Source organism: Heteronotia binoei, chromosome 10 (genome assembly GCF_032191835.1).
Source record: "Heteronotia binoei isolate CCM8104 ecotype False Entrance Well chromosome 10, APGP_CSIRO_Hbin_v1, whole genome shotgun sequence".
Classification (NCBI taxonomy): domain Eukaryota; kingdom Metazoa; phylum Chordata; class Lepidosauria; order Squamata; family Gekkonidae; genus Heteronotia; species Heteronotia binoei.
The window spans coordinates 95899918-95921487 of record NC_083232.1 but is presented as its reverse complement, the minus strand read 5'-3'; the positions used below and the strand labels follow the sequence as shown (position 1 = coordinate 95921487).

At 47.6% G+C, this 21570-nt stretch overlaps 1 protein-coding gene across 1 annotated transcript in view; it reads left to right on the top strand.

Annotated features, from left to right (window-relative positions):
- Positions 1-20801, top strand: part of COL15A1 (collagen type XV alpha 1 chain) — a 339567-nt gene extending 318766 nt beyond the window's left edge. The window contains exons 37-42 of the mRNA XM_060247740.1: positions 4121-4249; positions 4440-4499; positions 6326-6385; positions 11588-11773; positions 15217-15332; positions 17163-20801. Coding sequence (XP_060103723.1) covers positions 4121-4249; positions 4440-4499; positions 6326-6385; positions 11588-11773; positions 15217-15332; positions 17163-17379 — 768 coding nt within the window. The 3' untranslated portion in view covers positions 17380-20801. The remainder of the gene's footprint in view (positions 1-4120; positions 4250-4439; positions 4500-6325; positions 6386-11587; positions 11774-15216; positions 15333-17162) is intronic.
- Positions 20802-21570: the final 769 nt, after the last annotated feature.

Sequence of the window (21570 nt, the reverse complement as noted above, 5' to 3'; positions counted from 1 at the left end):
TAGGGAGTTGTCCAAAAAGACCACCACAACCACGTTTAACTTTAAAAGGGGTAAATACACTGAGATGAGGAGGCATGTGAGGAAGAAACTGAAAGGAAAGGTACATACGGTCGAAACCCTTGGGGAAGCTTGGACGCTATTTAAAACTATAATCCTAGAAGCTCAGATAAAATACATACCACAAGTTAGGAAAGGCACAAACAGGCATAAGAAAAGGCCTGCGTGGTTAACAAACAAAGTAATGGAAGCTGTAAAAGGTAAGAAGGACTCCTTTAAGCGGTGGAAAACCAGTCCAAGTGAGATTAGTAAAAGGGAACACAGGCTGTGGCAAATCAAATGCAAGACTGTGATCAGGCAGGCAAAAAGGGACTATGAGGAGCATATTGCAAAAAACATAAAGACCAACAATAAAACTTTCTTCAAATATATTAGAAGTAGGAAACCAGCCAGGGAGGCAGTGGGGCCCTTGGATGACCATGGGGTAAAAGGATTACTGAAGGAGGATAGGGAAATGGCTGAAAAGCTAAATGAATTTTTTGCCTCCGTCTTCACTGTAGAAGACGAGAACTTTTTGCCTGCCCCAGAACCACTAATTTTGGAAGGGGTGTTGAAAGACCTGAGTCAGATTGAGGTGACAAATGAGGAGGTCCTACAATTGATAGACAAATTAAAAACTAATAAGTCACCGGGTCCGGATGGCATACATCCGAGAGTTCTGAAGGAACTCAAAGTTGAACTTGTGGATCTTCTAACAAAAATCTGTAATCTTTCATTGAAATCTGCCTCCATTCCTGAGGACTGGAAGGTAGCAAATGTCACCCCCATCTTTAAAAAAGGTTCCAGAGGAGATCCGGGAAATTACAGGCCAGTCAGTCTGACTTCAATACCGGGAAAGTTGGTAGAAACCATTATCAAGGACAGAATGAGTAGGCACATTGATGAACACGGGTTATTGAGGAAGACTCAGCATGGGTTCTGCAAGGGAAGATCTTGCCTCACTAACCTGTTGCATTTCTTTGAGGGGGTGAACAAACATGTGGACAAAGGAGACCCGATAGATGTTGTTTACCTTGACTTCCAGAAAGCTTTTGATAAAGTTCCTCATCAAAGGCTCCTTAGAAAGCTTGAGAATCATGGAGTAAAAGGACAGGTCCTCTTGTGGATCAAAAACTGGCTGAGTAATAGGAAGCAGAGAGTGAGTATAAATGGGCAGTCTTCGCAGTGGAGGACGGTAAGCAGTGGGGTGCCGCAGGGCTCGGTACTGGGTCCCATGCTCTTTAACTTGTTCATAAATGATTTAGAGTTGGGAGTGAGCAGTGAAGTGGCCAAGTTTGCGGATGACACTAAATTGTTCAGGGTGGTGAGAACCAGAGAGGATTGTGAGGAACTCCAAAGGGATCTGTTGAGGCTGGGTGAGTGGGCGTCAACGTGGCAGATGCGGTTCAATGTGGCCAAGTGCAAAGTAATGCACATTGGGGCTAAGAATCCCAGCTACAAATACAAGTTGATGGGGTGTGAACTGGCAGAGACTGATCAAGAGAGAGATCTTGGGGTCATGATAGATAACTCACTGAAAGTGTCAAGACAGTGTGCGTTTGCAATAAAAAAGGCCAATGCCATGCTGGGAATTATTAGGAAGGGAATTGAAAACAAATCAGCCAGTATCATAATGCCCCTGTATAAATCGATGGTGCGGTCTCATTTGGAGTACTGTGTGCAGTTCTGGTCGCCGCACCTCAAAAAGGATATTATAGCTTTAGAGAAGGTGCAGAGAAGGGCAACTAGAATGATTAAAGGGCTGGAGCACTTTCCCTATGAAGAAAGGTTGAAACGCTTGGGACTCTTTAGCTTGGAGAAACGTCGACTGCGGGGTGACATGATAGAGGTTTACAAGATAATGCATGGAATGGAGAAAGTAGAGAAAGAAGTACTTTTCTCCCTTTCTCACAATACAAGAACTCGTGGGCATTCGATGAAATTGCTGAGCAGACAGGTTAAGACGGATAAAAGGAAGTACTTCTTCACCCAAAGGGTGATTAACATGTGGAATTCACTGCCACAGGAGGTGGTGGCGGCCACAAGTATAGCCACCTTCAAGAGGGGTTTAGATAAAAATATGGAGCACAGGTCCATCAGTGGCTATTAGCCACAGTGTATGTGTGTATATAACATTTTTTGCCACTGTGTGACACAGAGTGTTGGACTTGATGGGCCGTTGGCCTGATCCAACATGGCTTCTCTTATGTTCTTATGTTATGTTCTTAAATGCCAGAGCATCAGCCTGATTTCACTGCATGATGGCATATCTTCCAGGTCATGTCGGAAGTGACATAGAGACATCACTAAAATGTTGGCTGGGCTTCCCTAGCGTTCCCAGTAAATCCCCCCCCCCGTCCCCTGCTGGTTGCCGGGAGCGACCTGACAATGACAACCCTAGATCAGGGTTGGCTGCAGAGTGTGTGCTGAACACAGAAGGACTGGAGTGACACCTGCTCCTTGGTTTTCAGTTTGGTTTGGAAAAGCCCAATAGAAAAAACCCCAAAGTGGCACAACAGGGTGGGAGGGGATGGCTGTGTCAGATGGTGCCCACTAGAAGAAGAAGATATTGGATTTATGCCCCACCCTACGCACACTCTGCATCTCGGAGCGGCTCACAATCTCCTTTACCTCCCCCCCCCCCCCACAACAGACACCCTGTGAAGTAGGTGAGGCTAAGAGAGTTCTCCCAGAAGCTGCCTGTTATGTATGTTCATCCATGTTGTTATCAATGGTGTTCCTGCCTGGCTCATTGGAGCTTGAAGAACTGAGCTTGGGGACTTAGGAACAATGGGCAGGAGGATCCGAATCCAGACTGCCCTGCTCCAATCACAGGCCCCCTGCTGGTTTGAATGACCCAATCACGTGCTAGTGTGGGAACCCAGTGTTGTATATAGTTGGCCCAGTGAGCTCCGTTCTTCAGTCTTGTTAGTGCAGCTACCTACCATGCTGTACTCAATAAAGAGCTCGTTATCACTGCCACCTCGCCTCTTCAGAGCCTAAGAACCCACTATATCGGGTGGCCAACGGTAGCTCTCCGGTTGTTTTTTTTTGCCTACAACTCCCATCAGCCCCAGCCAGCATGGCCAATGGCTGGGGCTGATGGGAGTTGTAGGCCAAAAAACATCTGGAGAGCTACCGTTGGCCATCCCTGCACTATATTATACTGCCCTTTCAAGGACAAATCCTGCGAGAGCTGTGGCTGACCCAAGGCCATCCCAGCAGCTGCAAGTGGAGGAGGAGGGAACCAAACCCGGTTCTCCAAGATAAGAGTCCGCACATTTCACCACTACGCTAAACTGGCTTTTCGGAAGTGCTAACCTAGCAATTACAGAACAGGATAGGGCTGCCACTTGCAAGCCCCCGTCCCCCCCCCGGAGGTGGGGTTCCTCAGCACCAAACTGTACCACTCTGCTGCCGGTGTTATCAAGGAGATAACACCCATACAGACTTGGAGTGATGTAGCACTTCAAAAAGCTACCGCATATGAAGGAATGCTATGCCAATGGGAACTGTTGGTCCACCTAGGCCTGCCACCATATGTACTAAACCAGGGACCTTGGGCCTGCATAGTATGAGGTGCAGAGTGGTACAGCTGCAGTACTGCAGCCAGCAGAGCCCTCTGCTCACGACCTGAGTTCAATCCCAGCGGAAGTTGGTTCAGGTAGCCGGATCCAGGTTGACTCAGCCTTCCATCCTTCCGAGGTCGATCGAATGAGTCCCCAGCTTGCTGGGGGGAAAGTGTAGATGACTGGGGAAGGCAATGGCAAACCACCCCATAAAAAGTCTGCCGTAAAAACGTTGTGAAAGCAGCGTCACCCCAGAGTCGGAAACGACTGGTGCTTGCACAGGGGATTACCTTGACCTTTAGTCTGAGTTGTGCCACTAAGCTATGACCTCTGCTGTTGCAAACAGCCTCAGTGCCAAGGTTTTTATAAACCCCCAAGTTTCCGCCGTGCTTAACAATTCATCTCCTTTCCCAAACCGGGTGTCTTTGGGGTTTTGTCCATATAAAAACTTCGTTTTTACGAGCAGTTCTTTGTATTTGATCCATTTCTCATCTGTTCCCTCCTCCCCATGACAGGTAACGACGCTTACAAATGTCGACAGCATGCTGCAAAAAGTTCACTTGGTGTCAGAAGGCACCTTGATCTACCTGAGCGAAACCAGAGAGGTTTTCATCCGTGTTCGAGACGGATGGAAAAAACTGCAGGTAATAATAGTTAATTTGAGGACACGCAGCTCACTTTACGTTTAAAAAAAAAAATCATTGCCTGCGTTGCTTTCTGTCAGGAACAGGAATGAGCTGGTGCTGCGGTTAACCGTAAATGTTGTTTTTTTTTTTCATGTAACACCACCTGGCTTCAGTTCTTGTTTCTGTCTCATGTTCTGCTGTCTTCCAGCTTGGTGAATTGATTCCCATCCCTGCTGACAGCCCCCCTCCTCCAGCACTTTCCAGTCCAGTAAGTCTGCACGGTTTTCTCATTGAGTAGGGGCTGTTGGGACGTTGACTGGCTCGATAATAGCATGATATTGGGGTTAAGGAGTGTTCCAACTTCCCCATCATAGGGGAGGGACAGTGGCTCAGTGGTAGAGCATCTGCTTGGGAAGCAGAAGGTCCCAGGTTCAATCCCCGGCATCTCCAAAAAAGGGTCCAGGCAAATAGGTGTGCAAAACCTCAGCTTGAGACCCTGGAGAGCCATGAATGGGGCTGTGGCTCAGTGGCAGGGCATCTGCTTGGGAAGCAGAAGGTCCCAGGTTCAATCCCCGGCATCTCCAAAAAAGGGTCCAGGCAAATAGGTGTGAAAAACCTCAGCTTGAGACCCTGGAGAGCCGCTGCCAGTCTGAGAAGACAATACTGACTTTGATGGACCAAGGGTCTGATTCAGTATAAGGCAGCTTCATATGTTCATATGTTCATCATCGACAGGAAGTGATATATGGATCCAAACGGGCAGCCGTGTTGGTCTGAAACAATAAAACAAAGTCGGAGTCAAGTGACACCTTTAAGACCAACAGAGTTTTATTCAGAATGTCAGCTTTCGTGTGCTAGAAGCACACTTCGTCAGACAATAGGATGGAATGGCAAGTGGTCCTAAATATAGTGAAAGTGTGGATAGATCCAGGTGGGCAGCCGCGTTGGTCTGAAGCAAAAGAACATAGCAGGAATCGAGTGGCACCTTTAAGACCAACAAAGTTTTATTCAGAATGTCAGCTTTTGTGCGCCAATAGCACACTTCATCAGACAATAAAATGGAATGGCAAGCAGTCCTAAATATAGAGAAAGAGGGCAGTGAATTAGTATGCAAAATCATGGAAATGTTTGTTAGGAGATTAAAAGAAGCACAATTTGGGGTCTGGTAATTGTTAGTTTATGTTAACTGGGCTGCATCAACAAGGGGGCAATATAAGTCAGAATAGCAGATTGATGTCTATGACATTAGGTGTGAAGTGCCATAAATAAGAGTCTCTTGTAATGTTAGCTCTGGAAGTAATATATGACCCATTGAATGCATTACTTGCCCGATTTCCCACTTTCTTTCTCCCCCTTTTAGAGAGGCAGGGGTTGTGGCGATTGGGCAAACTGGGCACACATTAATCAGTGCATCGGCCCATAATCTGCATATATATCAGAGATTGCTATACACAGTTTGATTCTAATTTCAGTAAGGTAATTGTTGCCCTCACAGAACAGAAATCTCATTTGAGGTGAAGACAGATGTAACATTTGAAAGGGGGGTGAACCACTTCGACTGAAGCACCTCAGGTCTATAAACACAGGCGTGTGTTTCTTTGGTGGGGGTGGGGGGGAGTAAGCCACAGGAAAAAAAGAGGTTCTGCAGGTTATAGGAATGTTAGAAGTTCCGTGGGAAAACACAGTTGCGGAAGGCACCTATTGACTAATGCCTGTGATGTCACCAATATATTGTCCTGCTGTTTTGGGTCTGTTTTTTAAACCTCAGTCACAAATTTCTGATTTTGTTATATGGCTGTTTTGTGGCCTTATTGCTGCACTACCCTTTTGCGATTGATGTTTTGATTCTGTTGGTTTAAATTACGTATATTTAAAGAGTGGGCTTTATTGCTTGAATGGTAAGCTGAATTAGGTACTGTTCGTTTGCTGAAAAGCTGTGAGATATCCTGAGTAAATTTTGTGACATCCAGTACATAGTGTGAGTCAAGAACCCTTGTTGTGCTCTTAAAATCTTGCAGCTTTCTTCACCCTTGTTTGCTCTGTTTTGTATGCTTCCTTTTAACCTTTGTAATTTGTTGTGTGTTAAACTAATAGGAATTTCAACTCCTTCCAGCACCGTTTCCAGCGTCAAGTCCTGACAGCGGAAGACCAAGCGTAAGTAAGAGGCTTGTGATGTTGTGAGTGACAAAATAATTTCTCCCTTTTAAAAGTTTTATTAAATTTCCATAAAGACAAGAAGAAAGGGGAAAGGGAACGAATAAAGGGTACAAAAACAGTGTATAGCTAAACAAAAAAAAGCAATACATTCTGCACGTCATAAACCATTCATCATAAAGAAAAGGGCTATAACATATTTCAATAAATTCAGCGTAACAGGTCCATAATTAGGGTTTGTAGAATCTTTCGGGCTCAAGTGCCGTGTTCTACTGGAGAAAGTTTTCCTTCCGGACGTTTCGTTCTCAGCTGCGGAGAACATCCTCAGTGGCGTTGCAGCCGGAGCAGGCGCTCTGACCTTCTTGGCTGCTGTGCATTGAGTGGGGCCAGGGCTGCTGGAGAGCTGCTATTTCTAGGCTGGAGGGGGTGTGATGAAAGCCCTTCCAGGAAGCCCCACCAAACAATGGGCACATCCACAAACCAATTGCCCTTTCATCACACCCCTCCAGCCTAGAAATAGCAGCTCTCCAGCAGCCCTGGCCCCACTCAATGCACAGCAGCCAAGAAGGTCTGAGCGCCTGCTCCGGCTGCAACGCCACTGAGGATGTTCTCCGCAGCTGAGAACGAAACAACTGGAAGGAAAACTTTCTCCAGTAGAACACGGCACTTGATCCCGAAAGATTCTACAAACCCTTCTGATGTTACCAGCCGTGAAAACCTGAAATCTTTGAGGTCCATAATTGCTATTAGCTAAACCTCGTATGTTCCCCCCCAATACTTCTCTTGTGATGTTGTGAGTGACAAAAACATTTCGAAGTGTTCCTCCTCCTGTTCTCCCCTGGGGAAGCTGGGGCAGAGGTCACCAAGGCTTAGGGCTGCCACCGGCATTCCAAGTGCGGTGGGAGGATAAAAAGTTGGCATTCTGTGTGCCACTTCCCTGCAAGTGACATAGCGTGGCTCTAGGAATGAATGGAATCTCTATGGCTTTAATGTATAGGAGTTTTCTCTGGAAGTGACATAGGGCCAGGGGCAGCCCTAGGGCGCATGGTGCCCCAGGCAGACTCACTGCCCACCGCCCCACACTCCTGGAGGCCCTAGGCATGCACGCACACACACCAGGCTGGGCTGCCCCTCCGCCGCTACTGCCACCCCCTCCCTCCCTCCTTCCCCCCCTTCCGCAGTACTGCAACGTGGCAGCACACTCTGAGGTCCTCCCCGGTGCACTCAGAAGAGCACCACTAGGCTTGGTCCTACCAGTTTAGATGCGGGCATCTGAGCGTTCTCTTTTAAGAGAGCGCTGGAGGAGGCTTTGCTTCCCCCTTCTTTCCAGAACCGGAAGGGAGGGGGAGCGAAGCCTCCTCCAGCATTCTCTTAAGAGAGAACACTCAGATGCCCACATCGAAGCGGGTAAGGCCGAGCCTAGTGGCGCTCCTCTGAACGCCTCCAGTGGGCAGTGGAACTGCAAAGCACTGCAGAAGGGAAGAGGGGAAGGGAGGAGGTGGTGGTGGCAATTGGGGGAGGGGGAGGAAATTAAGCATTTGTCTTGGGTACCAGGAAGCAGGGAGAGCCCAATTTGGTGCCCCTGCTCCCGGCGCCCTAGGCAAATGCCTAATTTGACTAGTGGACGAGCTGGCCCTGCATAGGGCAGCTCTAGGAATTAATGGAATCTGTGTGGCTTTAATATCTAGTGGAGATTTAATGCATAGCGGTTTTCCCGGGAAGTGATGTAGGGTAGCTCTAGGAATTAATGGAATCTCTATGGCTTTACTGTCTAGTGGAGATTTAATGTATAGGGGTTTTCCCGAGAAGTTTTCTCTGCTCAAATCCTGCCCTTCTCAGGCTCTACGCCCCCTTAATCTCCAGGTATTCTCCAACCCAGAGTGGGGAGTGGGGCAGGAAAAACATTTGGCCTGAGCCTCACATTTACAGAAGACCTCAAATTTATATGTTGATGCTCTCTCTAAATACAGTTGCCTACTCCGGGTCTGGAAATTCCTGGAGATTAGGGGGAGGCGCCTGGGGACAGTGGATTTTGGACTTCCACAAGGTATAACACCATTGAGCCCTACCCCAAAGTGGCCATTTTCTCCAGGGAACTGATCTCTGTCATCCATTCGTTCGTTCATTCGTTCGTTCATTCGTTCGTTCATTCATTCATTCATTCATTCATTCATTCATAGACCTTTATTGGCCTATCAGCAGTTACAGCGCGGTCTCTGTCATCTGGAGAGCAGTTGTCATTCCAATGGACCCGCAGGCCCCACCTGGAGGTCGACAACCCTACCTTCACACAGGGCCTCAACTTTAAAATGTGGGTGTTCTCTCCAGATGAGGTTCTACATCCAGTTGCAGAGACGCACAGACAGGATCGAGCAGAAATCCAATAGCGCCTTAAAGACCGACAAAATTTGCAGCAGGAGAGGAGCTTTCGCGAGTCACTAAATAACGCACTTTCAGTCCGCTTTAAAACTGAATCTGACTGTGTGGAATGGTGAAATTTGCTTGCAGACAGTCACTGATATGGATCGACGCTGTATTATTTAGCATGCGTGCCCTAAGATGCCACTGGACATGCCCTATTTTTCTACTGCTACAGATAGACTAACACAGACAGGCAGAATATGAAGCTGCCTTATACTGAATCAGACCCTTGGTCCATCAAAACCAGTATTGTCTACTCAGACTGGCAGCAGCTCTCCAGAGTCTCAAGCTGAGGCTTTTCACGCCTATTTGCCTGGACCCTTTTTAGTTGGAGATGCTGGGGATTGAACCTGGGACCTTCTGCTTGCCACGCGGATGCTCCCCCACTGAGCCACTGTCCCTCCCCTAAATCAGTGAAGTATAAATACTCTACATATATATGAAGCAGCCTTCTACTGAATCAGACCCTCTCTGGTCCATCAAAGTCAGTCTTGTCTACTCAGATTGGCAGCAGCTCTCCAGGGTCTCAAGCTGAGGCTTTTCACGCCTACTTGCCTGGACCCTTTTTAGTTGGAGATGCCGGGGATTGAACCTGGGACCTTCTGCTTCCCAAGCAGATGCTCTGCCACTGAGCCACCGTCCCTCCCCAGACTAACATGGCTACCCACCGTGATCTATCAGATAGGACTGAAGCATCCGTCATACAACGTTAAATGCGTATCCCATTGCCAGGCCACAACTCCTGTAGTGCACAGTATGCATTAATATCCTCCTCTGTCAGCAGCAGCAAGGCCGGGAGCAGCTCCGCCTTGGTGGGAAGAGCCTGAAAAAATGGGCGGGACCTGAGCCGCTCTTAGCCTGTGATGGGCCCCACTCCACTGTCCCTGTCTGCTCAGCCAGACAGGCATCTTCACAAGAGCACACACTGTAAATTAAACGCAAAATGTGTGGCTGGCCCCTTCCCTCCCCCCTAACCCATTTCTTGCGACTTCTAAATCTTGTCACATTTCCCAGGACCGCGTTCAAAATGCGCGTGTAACAATTAAAATCCAAAGATGCCTCTTGAAATTTATATCAGCCATTAAAAATTAATCCACACCAGATGTGTACTTATAAAAGTAAAATAAAATCGCTTGCGTTTTAAACTCAAACCAGAGTACATTGTGTTTTTGGGCTTCGCAGACTCATTAAAACAGCTCGTGCTGTTGGTAGAACCCATCTATTTGCCTTGGGGAAAATACCCCAAAACTGTTGTCGTCTTTGCTAACAAAATCTTTATACTTCACTTTATGACTGGAATAATTCCTAAATAGAATAATAGCAAAGATTACTTTTCCTAGGGATTTTAAAGTGTTTCCTATTCTTTTATTCCTAACAGAACACAGTGAAATTTTCCTTGCTTCCTAGGGATTTTTATTTAAGTGTTTGCATTTTGCGTACAATGGAAAAAAGTAGAAATGTTGTCATTTGGTTAACCTTGACATATATGCAATACTATTATTAGGAGCAGCGAGAATGAAGGATGATGATAGCGTTTCATTCCTCATTAAGAAATTATGCATTTGCGCTGTGGGCTGGCCTGCGCTTTGAAGTCTGAGACTGCTTTCAGCCTGGGCTGGTGGCAAAGAATTATTCTTCCTGACCCATTCGTCTAAATATTCACACTTGGGAGGTGCTGCTAGGACCAGTTCTTCCAGCCTCTGCTCTGTTCTAGGGCGCTTGATGTTATGTGCAGAGAGAGACAGGCTGAGCAGCAGATATTTGAGAACTTTGGGAATCAGCTAGAGCAGGGGTGGCCAAACTTGCTTAATGTAAGAACCACACAGATTAGATGTTTGAGAGCCACAAGACATGAACATCAGATGTTTGAGAAGTCACGAAGGTGGAAGAGAGGGAGGGAGGGAAGGAAGGAAATTAAATTTGGTTGAAATTAAATCAAAAGAGTTTCCGGCTCAACATTAGGAAGAACTTCCTGACCGTTCGAGCGGTTCCTCAGTGGAACAGGAGGTGGTGGGCTCTCCTTCTTTGGAGGTTTTTAAACAGAGGCTAAATGGCCATTTGTCAGCAATGAAGATCCTGTGCATTTAAGGGGAGGTGTTTGTGAGTTTCCTGCATTGTGCAGGGGGTTGGACTAGATGACCCTGGGGGTCCCTTCCAACTCTATGATTCTAGGAAGGAAGGAAGGAAGGAAGGAAGGAAGGAAGGAAGGAAGGAAGGAAGGAAGGAAGGAAGGAAGGAAGGAAGGAAGGAAGGAAGGAAGGAAGGAAGGAAGGAAGGAAGGAAGGAAAATAAATGGGGAGGGAGGGAGAGGTGGAAAGAAAGCAACTTCAACTTTAAATGCCTTCTCCAAGCCAGCCAACAGCGTGGTTGGAGTTTTGAGAGCCGCACAATATGGGTGAAAGAGCCATAGTCTGGCCACCCCTGAGCTAGAGATCTGTAGCTAAAGTGTTCCTTGGAACTCTGGGAATCAGAGATCTGGAGCCAAAGAGTTGTCTGGGAACTCTGGATCTTATGAGGACTTGAGAAGTCTTCTGCATTTTTTTTTTGCTGCTTGGGGTGTCTGGGTCTGCCTGTCCTCCCCAGGTCCCTCTGCCTTAGGGCCCCTCTTTCTTCCAATCTCCATAGCTTTCCCCCTTCCACACTCCCCTTGACCTGCCTGACCCCCCTTTTTGCACCCATTAATGCAGCTTATCCAATGCCTGCCAGCAGCTTCACTCTACCCCTCCCCTCAGATCTCTTCCTGTACTGCAACACAGATGTTTGTCTTCTGTATTTTGGCAGCTTCATCTCACGGCTCTGAACACCCCGTTTCCTGGCGACATGCGAGCTGACTATCAGTGCTTTCAGCAAGCCCGGGCTGCCGGTTTATTCTCAACTTATAGAGCCTTCCTGTCTTCCCATCTGCAAGACCTCTTGACAGTTGTCAGGAAAACGGACAGACATCATCTGCCCATCGTTAATCTGAAGGTAAACGGCTTTGCTTCTCTGCGTTCTGAAACTCGGTCTGTGCTATGTGCTGGGAAAATGCCATTTCAGTAGGACAGATGATGATGAAGAAGAATATGTTGAATTTATGTCCCGCCCTTCACTCTGAAGCTCAGAATCTCAGAGTAGCTCACAATCTCCTTTACCTTCCTCCCCCCACAAGAGACACCCTGTGAGGTAGGTGGGGCTGAGAGAGCTCTCCCAGAAGCTGCCCTTTCAAGGACAACTGCTGGGAGAGCTATGGCTGACTCAAGGCGATTCCAGCAACTGCAAGTGGAGGAGTGGGGAATCAAGCCCAGTTCTCCCAGATAAGAGTTCACGCACTTAACCACTGCAAGGCAAAACGAGAACCACATTTCCTCCAGCTGACTGGAGGAGAGAATTGGGAACTGGGGGGGAGAGCAGGGGGAGTCACATCCTCAGTGCATCTCAGTTCACAATAATGGTTGGTAAAGAGACAGGAAGGTGGCTAAAGGACCCTGAATGGTAATGCAGCTTCAAGGGGGGAAATTGTGGGCAGGCAAGGATATGACTGAAAGTCTTGGGAAGAAAATGGGCTTGGCTGCATCGATAAATCAAAGTTGCTAAAAGGCACCCCTGGCCACAGCTGCCACCTGTTTATCTAACACAGGGGTGGGGAACTTTTTTTTCTGCCAAGGGCCATTTGGATATTTATAACTAGGGGTGTGTAAAAAAAAAAAAATTCGGCATTACACGGATTCGGAAGTATACGGGGAAAAAAATTCGGAATCCCCGTATACTGCTGAATACCGCATTCGGAATAGCCGCATATACGGTAGATGCGCGGCTATTTCCGAATATACGGCCCTATTATACCCTATGGGCCATTTAAATCAATGGCAAATAGGGTATATTTGAAGCTGCCTGGAGGGGAGGGGGTTTGAGGAAGAGCCCCCAAATTTGCAGGGGACCTGCAGGGGACTCTCCCCTCCAACCCCCCCAAGTCCCAAAAAGATTGGGCCAGGGGATCCCATTCCAGGGGCACCCAAAGAGGGTGCCCCTATTCCATCATTATACCCTATGGGCCATTGACATCAATGGAAACATAGGGCATAATTAGAGGCTACTGGGAGGGGCAGGGGGTTTGAGGCAGACCTGGCTGCAGCAAACCCAGATGCCAGCTCTCCAGCCCTGCCCCAAACAACACGGGGAGAGCTGGCCAACCACAACAAGCCTGCTGGTTCTGGGTCTCTCACCCAGGTGCCAGCTTCCCTGCCACAGAACACACAATCTACAGATGCCAGCTCTCCAGCCCTGCCCCAAACAACACGGGTAGAGCTGGCCAACCACAACAAGCCTGCTGGCTCTGGGTCTCTCACCCAGGTGCCAGCTTCCCTGCCACAGAACACACAATCTACTCTATAAAAACAAGAAAGTGACCCAGCCCACACAGCCCACACACACCCTCGCCAACCCCCACACCAACCAGAGGTAATTTAAAAAAAAACAAAACAAAACCAGCAGAATCGCAAAAGGCCAAATGTTAAAAAAGTGGCCTTTTCACCAACAAGAAAGCTCAGGCCAAATAAGTCAACAACACCCCCACCCCCAGTCCCCCACCCCCAAACCAGGAAAAGGGACAACAGGAAAAAAGGCCAAGCAACTCAAGTGTTTAAAAAGTGGCCTTTCACCAATAAGAAAACTCAGGCCAAATCAGTCAACAACAACACCCCCACCCCTAAAACCAGAACCAGGAAAAGGGGGACAAAAGTGGCCTTTTAAACAATGAAAATTAGGCCAAACAGCACCCTCCCCCAATAACCTGAAGATAAAAGTAACAGCAGCAGCACAACACAGCAGCAACAAATCAAACACTGAATACTTTTAAAACAGAAAAAAACTCAACTTTTAACAATACAGGAACTTTGCCAACCCCCCCCCCCACCCCAAAAAAACCCTTCACCCTAACCCCAAGAAATCCAAGCCACCCAAATCAGGAGAAGTAAAAGGACACTGCACTTTTAAAAGTCCTCTCACTAAATTAAGATATGGGCAAATTAGCAAACCCCCACCCCACCCCAGGCCCCCACCCCCAGCAGAACCACCCCAACCCCAAATAGGCTACCCCCACCCAGTACTCACCCACCCAAATCTGGGCAAGTAAAGGGACTCTAGTCCTTTTACCAACAAAAACTAAAACAAGAACCCCAAAACTGTCTTACCTTGTCTTCTCTACTCTAGGGAAGTCTGGTAAGGCTGAGTAAGAGAGCAGCAGGCAGCAGCTAAAGCCAAGGGCCAGCCAGCAGCAGCACAATCTCTCTCACATCACCAACCCACATACACCAACACAGCAATGGAGGAGTCCAGCCAGGAAGACTCCTTTAAAAAGTTCTCTGGCCCTACAGAGAGCAATTTCAAAAAATAGCACTGCTCTCTGATTGGCCAGACAACAGTGCTTACTTGGATACCCAAGTAAGCAAAAGATCAAAATAACAACAATGTAGCTGATGGCTGGGCCATCAGCTACACAATAGCCCTGCAAAGCATGCATTTGCAATGCATTTTGCAAATGCATGCTTTGGATTGGCTGCTGGGGCTCCTCTTCCCCCTCCCCCCCTCCCTGATCCCTGGGAGGCTATGGGAGAGGCGGGAAGAGGCCACTAAAGGCGGGAAAGTAGGCAAGCAGCTCCACTGAGGCTGCAGAAGCTACTTTCCCGCCTTTTCCATTGACAGCCGTATACTTCCGAATAGCTATTCGGCAGTATACGGCGAGCCGTATTCGGCTGCCGCATAATAGGCAGCAATGGGAATCGGCTACGGCCAATTCCGTATACAGCCAAATCAGTGTTGATTCGGCTGTATATACGGTTCGGCCGAACCGAATGCATACCCCTATTTATAACGTTATTCGCGGATCATACAAAATTATTAACTTAAAAAACAGTGCTCCACCGAGGGAGAACGATTCAGGCTGGCAAAATGAATGCAAATTATTGTTTTTCTATTTGAAGTCATGTGGAGATAGCCTAATTTGGCACACACACACACACACACAGCCTGCTTCCCTAGACAAATGCCTATGTCCAGGACTTTTTTTGTACAAAAAGCCCAGCAGGAACCCAAGGAGGCCGCTGCACAGTGCAGCTGGGCCTCACAATCCTTGCCAGCCAGCAAGGCCCCAGAGAGGCTGCCACATGGCTCGGCTCAGCTCAGCAATCCATGAAGGCCAGACCAAGTGATCTCGAGGGCCCTTGGGATGGACGTTCCCCACCCCTGATCTAACAGGATGCCCAGGTCCAGGAGCACCCCAGGCTATGAACCTGCTCCTTGAAGGGGAGCATAACCCCATCCAGAACAGATTTCCCGGGGTCAGGCCTTGCCCCCACCAGTAGCACTTCCATTTTGTCAAGATTACATTCATGTCCAGTTTATTTCTAAAAGGCAGGTTCCTTTCTTTCCAACAGGGAGAAGTGCTGTTTAATAACTGGGAGTCAATATTCTCAGGCAACGGGGGACAGTTTGACACCCGGATCCCCATATACTCCTTTGATGGGAGGAACGTCATGACAGATCCTGCCTGGTGAGTTCACATTCATGTGATTTCAGGGATTATGTAGTTTCAGGTGGGTAGCTGTGCAGTTCTGCAACAGAAGAGCAAGATTCAAGTCCTATAGTGCCTTCACAACCAACACACTTTCCAAGGGATACAAAGACAAAGGGAGTTTTGACTCTCAAACGCTGACCTCAATAAGACCTGGGAGTCTTATTGGCCTTTAAGGTGATACAGGGACTATAGATCAACATAACAGGAAATAGATCAAGATGGATCGCCATGTTAATCTGTCTATAGCAGGAGAAAAAAGCAAGAGTCTAGCACCTTCAGGACTAACAAAATTGTGGGTAGGGGATGAGCTTTCGTGAGTCACTGCTCACTTCTTCAGTTATTTGAAGTGGCTTTTTCCGCACTGTCCCCTTTGGTAGTGTAAAATGGAGGGTCTTAGTGTAGTGCTGTAAGAGAGGCAGGGGTCCCTAGGGTTGTTGTGCACAGTGAAGATGTTCTTGCCATGTGCCAGGCTTTAGGGAGCAGATCTACACATGAACACATGAAGCTGCCTTCTACTGAATCCCTTGGTCTATCAAAATCAGTGTTGCCTACTCAGACTTACAGCTGCTTTTTAGGGTCTCAGACAGAGATCTTTCTCATCACCTACTGCCTGTTCCTTTTTTCACTGGAGATACTGGGAACTGAATCTGGGACCTTCATACCGAGTAGATGCTGTACCACTGAGCCATAGCCCCTCTCTACTTCATACCTGGCTGAGACTTTGGATTATTGTTTTTCTCTACAGTTTTTCCCACTGTAGAGAAAAACTGTACTTTTCTTAGGTAGAGGCTGCAGGGAGGAGGATGTAAAGCTGATATCAGATGTAAAGCTGAAGTCAGATCAATTCCTGTACAGAAAACGGCTACCTTGAGGCACATACTCTATGTATACCATAACACAACTATGCCAGGCCATAAAACCCAGATCACACCACTAAGCTCACACTAATGCTAAATTCCGCAAGACTGAATATGATAGGAAAAGGTGGCAACAATGTACTGCAAGCAAAAGGAGTGCTGAGTTTCAGTGTCTGTGTACCCATTATCATGCACCTCTCATGGTTATTCTTCCTTATCTCTATTCTGAGCCTCTTTCAGGGCTCTGAGCCACCACAGACATGGGGACACATACATACACATGAGGCGGGAGCCAGCATCTGTTTCAGCTGTGGGGGGGGGGGGGAGACGGCAAGGGTGGAGGGTATGAGTGAAGGACAAGGGGCTGGTGGGTGGGTGGGAAGACAGCAAGGGTGGGATGAATGACTATCATGGGTGGGGGAGTACTGCAGTGCCAAGGGTGCAGACATAGTTGAGAGGAAGAGTTGGCTAAGGGTGGTAGTTGGTGGGGGTGGGAAAACATTAAGGGGGGTGAGTGAATGCCTTCACTGGGGTGGAGGGTGGGTAGATAGTAAGGGGGGGCACTCATCCTGAGCCTCTTTCTATAGCCCATTGTATTTTTCCTCACAGTGGGCCTTATTCCTAGTACTAAATAACGCACTTTCAATCCACTTTCAATGGACTTTGCAACTGGATTTTGCAACTGGATTTTACTGTGTGAAATGGCAAAGTCCACTTGCAAATGGTTGCTGAAGTGGATTGAAACTGCATTATTTAGCACGTGTGGAAGTGCCTTTAGCCTGGGCCCTATTTCTGGGGTAGATTCAGGTGGCTCTACCAATCGTTCTGCTTTTCCATACCTCAGTTGAGTGAGAAGGGTTGCCATGTCAGATAAAGAGCACCAAGCACAAACGGTGCAGCGGAATTTGTTCTTTCAAGGCATATCACTAAAACCTCCCTCTCCCGCTAGGCCTCAGAAGGTGGTTTGGCACGGCTCCAGTCCCAACGGGATACGACTGATCAGCAGCTACTGCGAAGCCTGGCGGGCAGCAGATCTGGCAGTCATGGGGCAGGCTGCGCCCCTCAGGTCTGGGAAGCTCTTGGATCAAAAAGCCTACAGCTGCAGCAACCGGTTTATTGTCCTGTGCATTGAAAACAGTTATATCTCTGACATCCAAAGGAAATAAGAGCCCTCCCGACTCTGCCCCCCACTCCAGCCACCGCATGTAAATTAAAATTTTATTACAAAAAAAAAAAAAGATTGACACTGAAATGTAATTAAAAAAAATGATGTAAATATTGTATTGTAATTGTACACTTAACCAAGAAGGTAATAACCAAAGAACGCATACCTCAGTGCAGAATTGTATTCCCAGAAGGTGACATTCATTCTTTCAAAAGCCATTTTTGACCCTGTGCGGAAGCTACACGGGCAGTCAGCGGGGCTGAGCAAGCGTGTGGAATTGCCTGACAAAATGTGGGAGTGCTCCCCATAATAAGCTCGTCTGGGGGCTGGTGCTGAAAGCTGTTATGGGAGCACCGAGCGTGGTGTGCGGGATCACCCCTGTATTGTAGGGGCCTAGAACATGGCCTGGGACATTGTGGGCCAGTGCAAAAGTATCGTCATTGCTACTGCTGCCCATAAACTGCTATGTCCCGGGCCAGGACAATTCACTATTCATGACTCATTAGTATCCTATTTTGCCTCCACAGAATCCCATACCAGTATGCATCCCCCCCCACCCCCTTCAATGACTGATCCCCATGCCACTGTGCAAACTAATTTTGAAATGGCCCTCAGTTTCAAAAGCAGATTGCCACATGCACCACTGAAGACAACAGCTTCAGCAGGAGTGGGCCAGCCAATTATCTTACCGGGAAAGTTCCCGAAGGGCTGCTGGTAGCCAGGAGCAACCTGAGCCAAGTGCTCGCCATGCCCCGGAGCCTACTCAGCTCAGAGTTCAGGCTTCAGTAATCAGCTAGATTTGAATCCAGTAGCAATGACAAGATATTTTTTTGGTGGGGGGTGAGCTTTTGAGAGTCAAAGCTTCCTGCATCAGATAACTTGTCATAATTCTGACTCTCAAAAGGTTCTACCCAGAAACTAGGGTTGCCAGGTCCAACTCAGGAAATACTTGGGAACTTTGGAGGTGGGATGGAGCTAAGAGACTTTCCCATTCCCTAAAAATAAATAAATAACAATACAACTGTGCAGTTCCCCCTAATAGTCTTCTTTTCCTCATCTTGTTTTTAGTGTTCGAAGGCTTCCCCAGCAGCTGCACTTCCACTAAATGAAAGTGTAATTTGTCATGCCCCCGCAAGTCCCTTGCCATGGCTTTATTAAGGCGCGTGTATACATACACCCACACAAAGTCACAAAACAGCCAAAAATAAACACAGTTTGCAAACCCACACTTTTGTGATCCCACTGGGGCAATTTACTCATGAGAGTGGTTGAATGTAGCAGTCTGCTGTATTTCAACCAACTTCTTCAGACTCTTTACTATCTATTTTACTATGCAAACAACTTCTGAAATGAATGCAAACCAACAGAGGAGCTGTGCTCTCTTTTTCACAGCTTCACACACTCACCGGGAAGAGCCATGTGGCTCTGCCTGCTCGCCCCACCTCCATCCAGCCTTCCTCCTACTGAGATTTAAAGGCGCACACACCTTCCAAAATACAAGCCATTTCCAGGTACATGGTGGCTGTTGGGGTGGGGCTTCCCCCCACTGGCCAGCAGTCTGGCGGTGGGGAGGAGCCTGCAAAACTGGGGGATCCCCTGCTGGGACCTAGTGACGGGCATCCCTACCTGAAACTCTGGTTAGTCTCTAAGGTGCTGCTGGACTCAAACTCCAGCTGTCCTATTGCAGAGCAGCACAGCTACACTCTTAAACTAGGCCAAAATGGTGATGGCCTTTATCATTACGGCCCCAATCAGCGTTCCCTCTCAGTCGTGCTCATGAACACAGGAAACCCCACTCAGCAGCAGTCTGGAACCACGCAGTTATATTCTGCTCAGGACCTGAAGTGCTCTGCTCAGTGGGGGGGGGGGGGAGGGAATTAGAGGGAACAGGGGCCCAATCTGATTAGAGCAGACTCTATGGCAATGCCAGCACCTCAAGGGCCACTCGGCTTAGCTTGCGCCAGGACTGTCTTAGCATCCCAGCCTGCCCCTGTGCTCGAGGAGCAAAAGTCCAGGCACATAGACTTGGTAGCCAGTTCCAAAACTGAAAAACTGGGACCCGACAAGGCAGTTTCCTTGATGTTTTCCTTTTGGGCCCCCTTTCAGTTCCCCTCATGGCACAAAGTGTTAAGGCTGCAGTACTGCAGTCCTAAGCTCTGCTCACGATCTGCGTTTGATCCCCGACGGAAGATGGGTTTTCAGGTAGCTAGCTCGAGGTTGACTCAGTCTTCCATCCTTCCGAGGTCGGTCAAATGAGTACCCAGCTTGCTGGGGGGAAAGCGTCGATGGCTGGGGAAGGCAATGGCAAACCACCCCGTAAAAAAGTCTGCCGTGAAAACGTTGTGAAAGCAACGTCACCCCAGAGTCGGAAACGACTGGTGCTTGCACAGGGGACCTTTCCTTTTCCTTCAGTTCCATTGTTCTAGGATTAACCCTATGGAAGGTGAATATCACCTGTCTGAAGACAGAGTCTGATGTCTATTTTGGTGCTACTGTGGTCTGACAATCCCCAAACAGTATTAAGAGGAAAGATGAACGACGGCTGGTATCCTTTAGTGCTGCAGAGAGCACTCATACCGCTGACATCTGAAGGTCAGACCTTCTAACAGTTGCCTCCTTTACAAAGCACGTAAAGACTCTCCCAAAGCTGAGGGAAATTTCCAGAGGGACATCACGACACAAAGAGCCGCAGGTTGAACTGAGGAACTTAGGTACCCCTGCAGAATTTTGTGCATTTGCTTAACCATCCCTCTGGATCTCAGTGAACATCTTGTATTTCCAAAACCGTCCACAGCTAACACACTCACAAGCACAGTGTAACGTGTTTACATGTTCCATCACAGCAGAGAGATTGCATCTTTCAAACTGCAATGAGAAACTGTAGAAAGGCAGATGGATGTCAGTTATTGGCGTGTTATTCCATGTAAATGATATGCAAATGCCCTGCTTCCCCTCCCCTCCCTCTCTCCTGGGAAGCCCCGCCCTTCTTCAGGACTGTGCTTCACGCAATGTAACTGTCAGAGGATCTAAGTTGTAGCTCATAGAAATTGTCGGCAGGTGACGTGGTGTCCCGTACAAAAAAACCACACACACAGTATTATCATAGTGCTGTAGACGTTTGTCTTCTCTGTATTGTCTCACAGAGTATTTTAAACAAGCTTATAACTCATAACTTAACAAAGGTATAATTGTAGGTGAAAATCACTGTTCAAGCTATAAGCTAAGCGCTCGATCCTTCAAAGGAGCCTACAACTCGTTTGCCAGCAAATCAGCAAGTTAAATCACTATTTTTTTAATTCAAAAGATGTTTGCTTCCAGAGTCCTTGCAATGTGGAACCAAATGTTGTTTGTATGTGATGTAAAAATGTGAGATCCGGTTTTTCTATTTTTCCATTTTAATTAATATAAAAGCATTTCCCCCACTGCCTCTGGGTCGGGTGTTCATGTTTCCTGCACATAAATCCTTATGCTGGCGAAGAAAATGAGACATGGGGTAATACAGGGGTGTCAAACTCTTTTGTTATGAGGGCCAGATCATAAATGAGACCTTGTTGAACCAGGCCATGTCAGGCTGGGCCACGTGTGTACCTATTTAAGATTAGGTAGCAGAGATATAAACTTTATAAAACACACAGACAAATGCAATTAAAGATTTTTTAAAAAAACTTAAAATAAAACATGCTTAAAACATGTTGGTCTTAAAGGTGTTTTCTTCATATTTCTCCCATGGGATCCAGGGAACTGAACAAAGGAAGCTCTGGCTCTTTCCCTCCATCCCCAGAGGACCAGGAGGGAAAGGAGTCTCAGCCAATAGAAGGAAGAGAGGCTTGGCTCAGTAGCTCTGCTGTGCAATTGAGAGAGCCTGGCAAAGCAAGCTCTCCCTTCCCCCTCAAGGGAGGAGCCTCAGCCAATGGAGAAAATAGAGATTTTGCTCTGTAGCTCCTGTGCAATTAAAGATTTTTTTAAAAAAACTTAAAATAAAACATGCTTAAAACATGTTGGTCTTAAAGGTGTTTTCTTCGTATTTCTCCCATGGGATCCAGGGAACTGAACAAAGGAAGCTCTGCCTCTTTCCCTCCATCCCCAGAGGACCAGGAGGGGAAGGAGTCTCAGCCAATAGAAGAAAGAGAGGCTTGGCTCAGTAGCTCTGCTGTGCAATTGAGAGAGCCTGGCAAAGCAAGCTCTCCCTTCC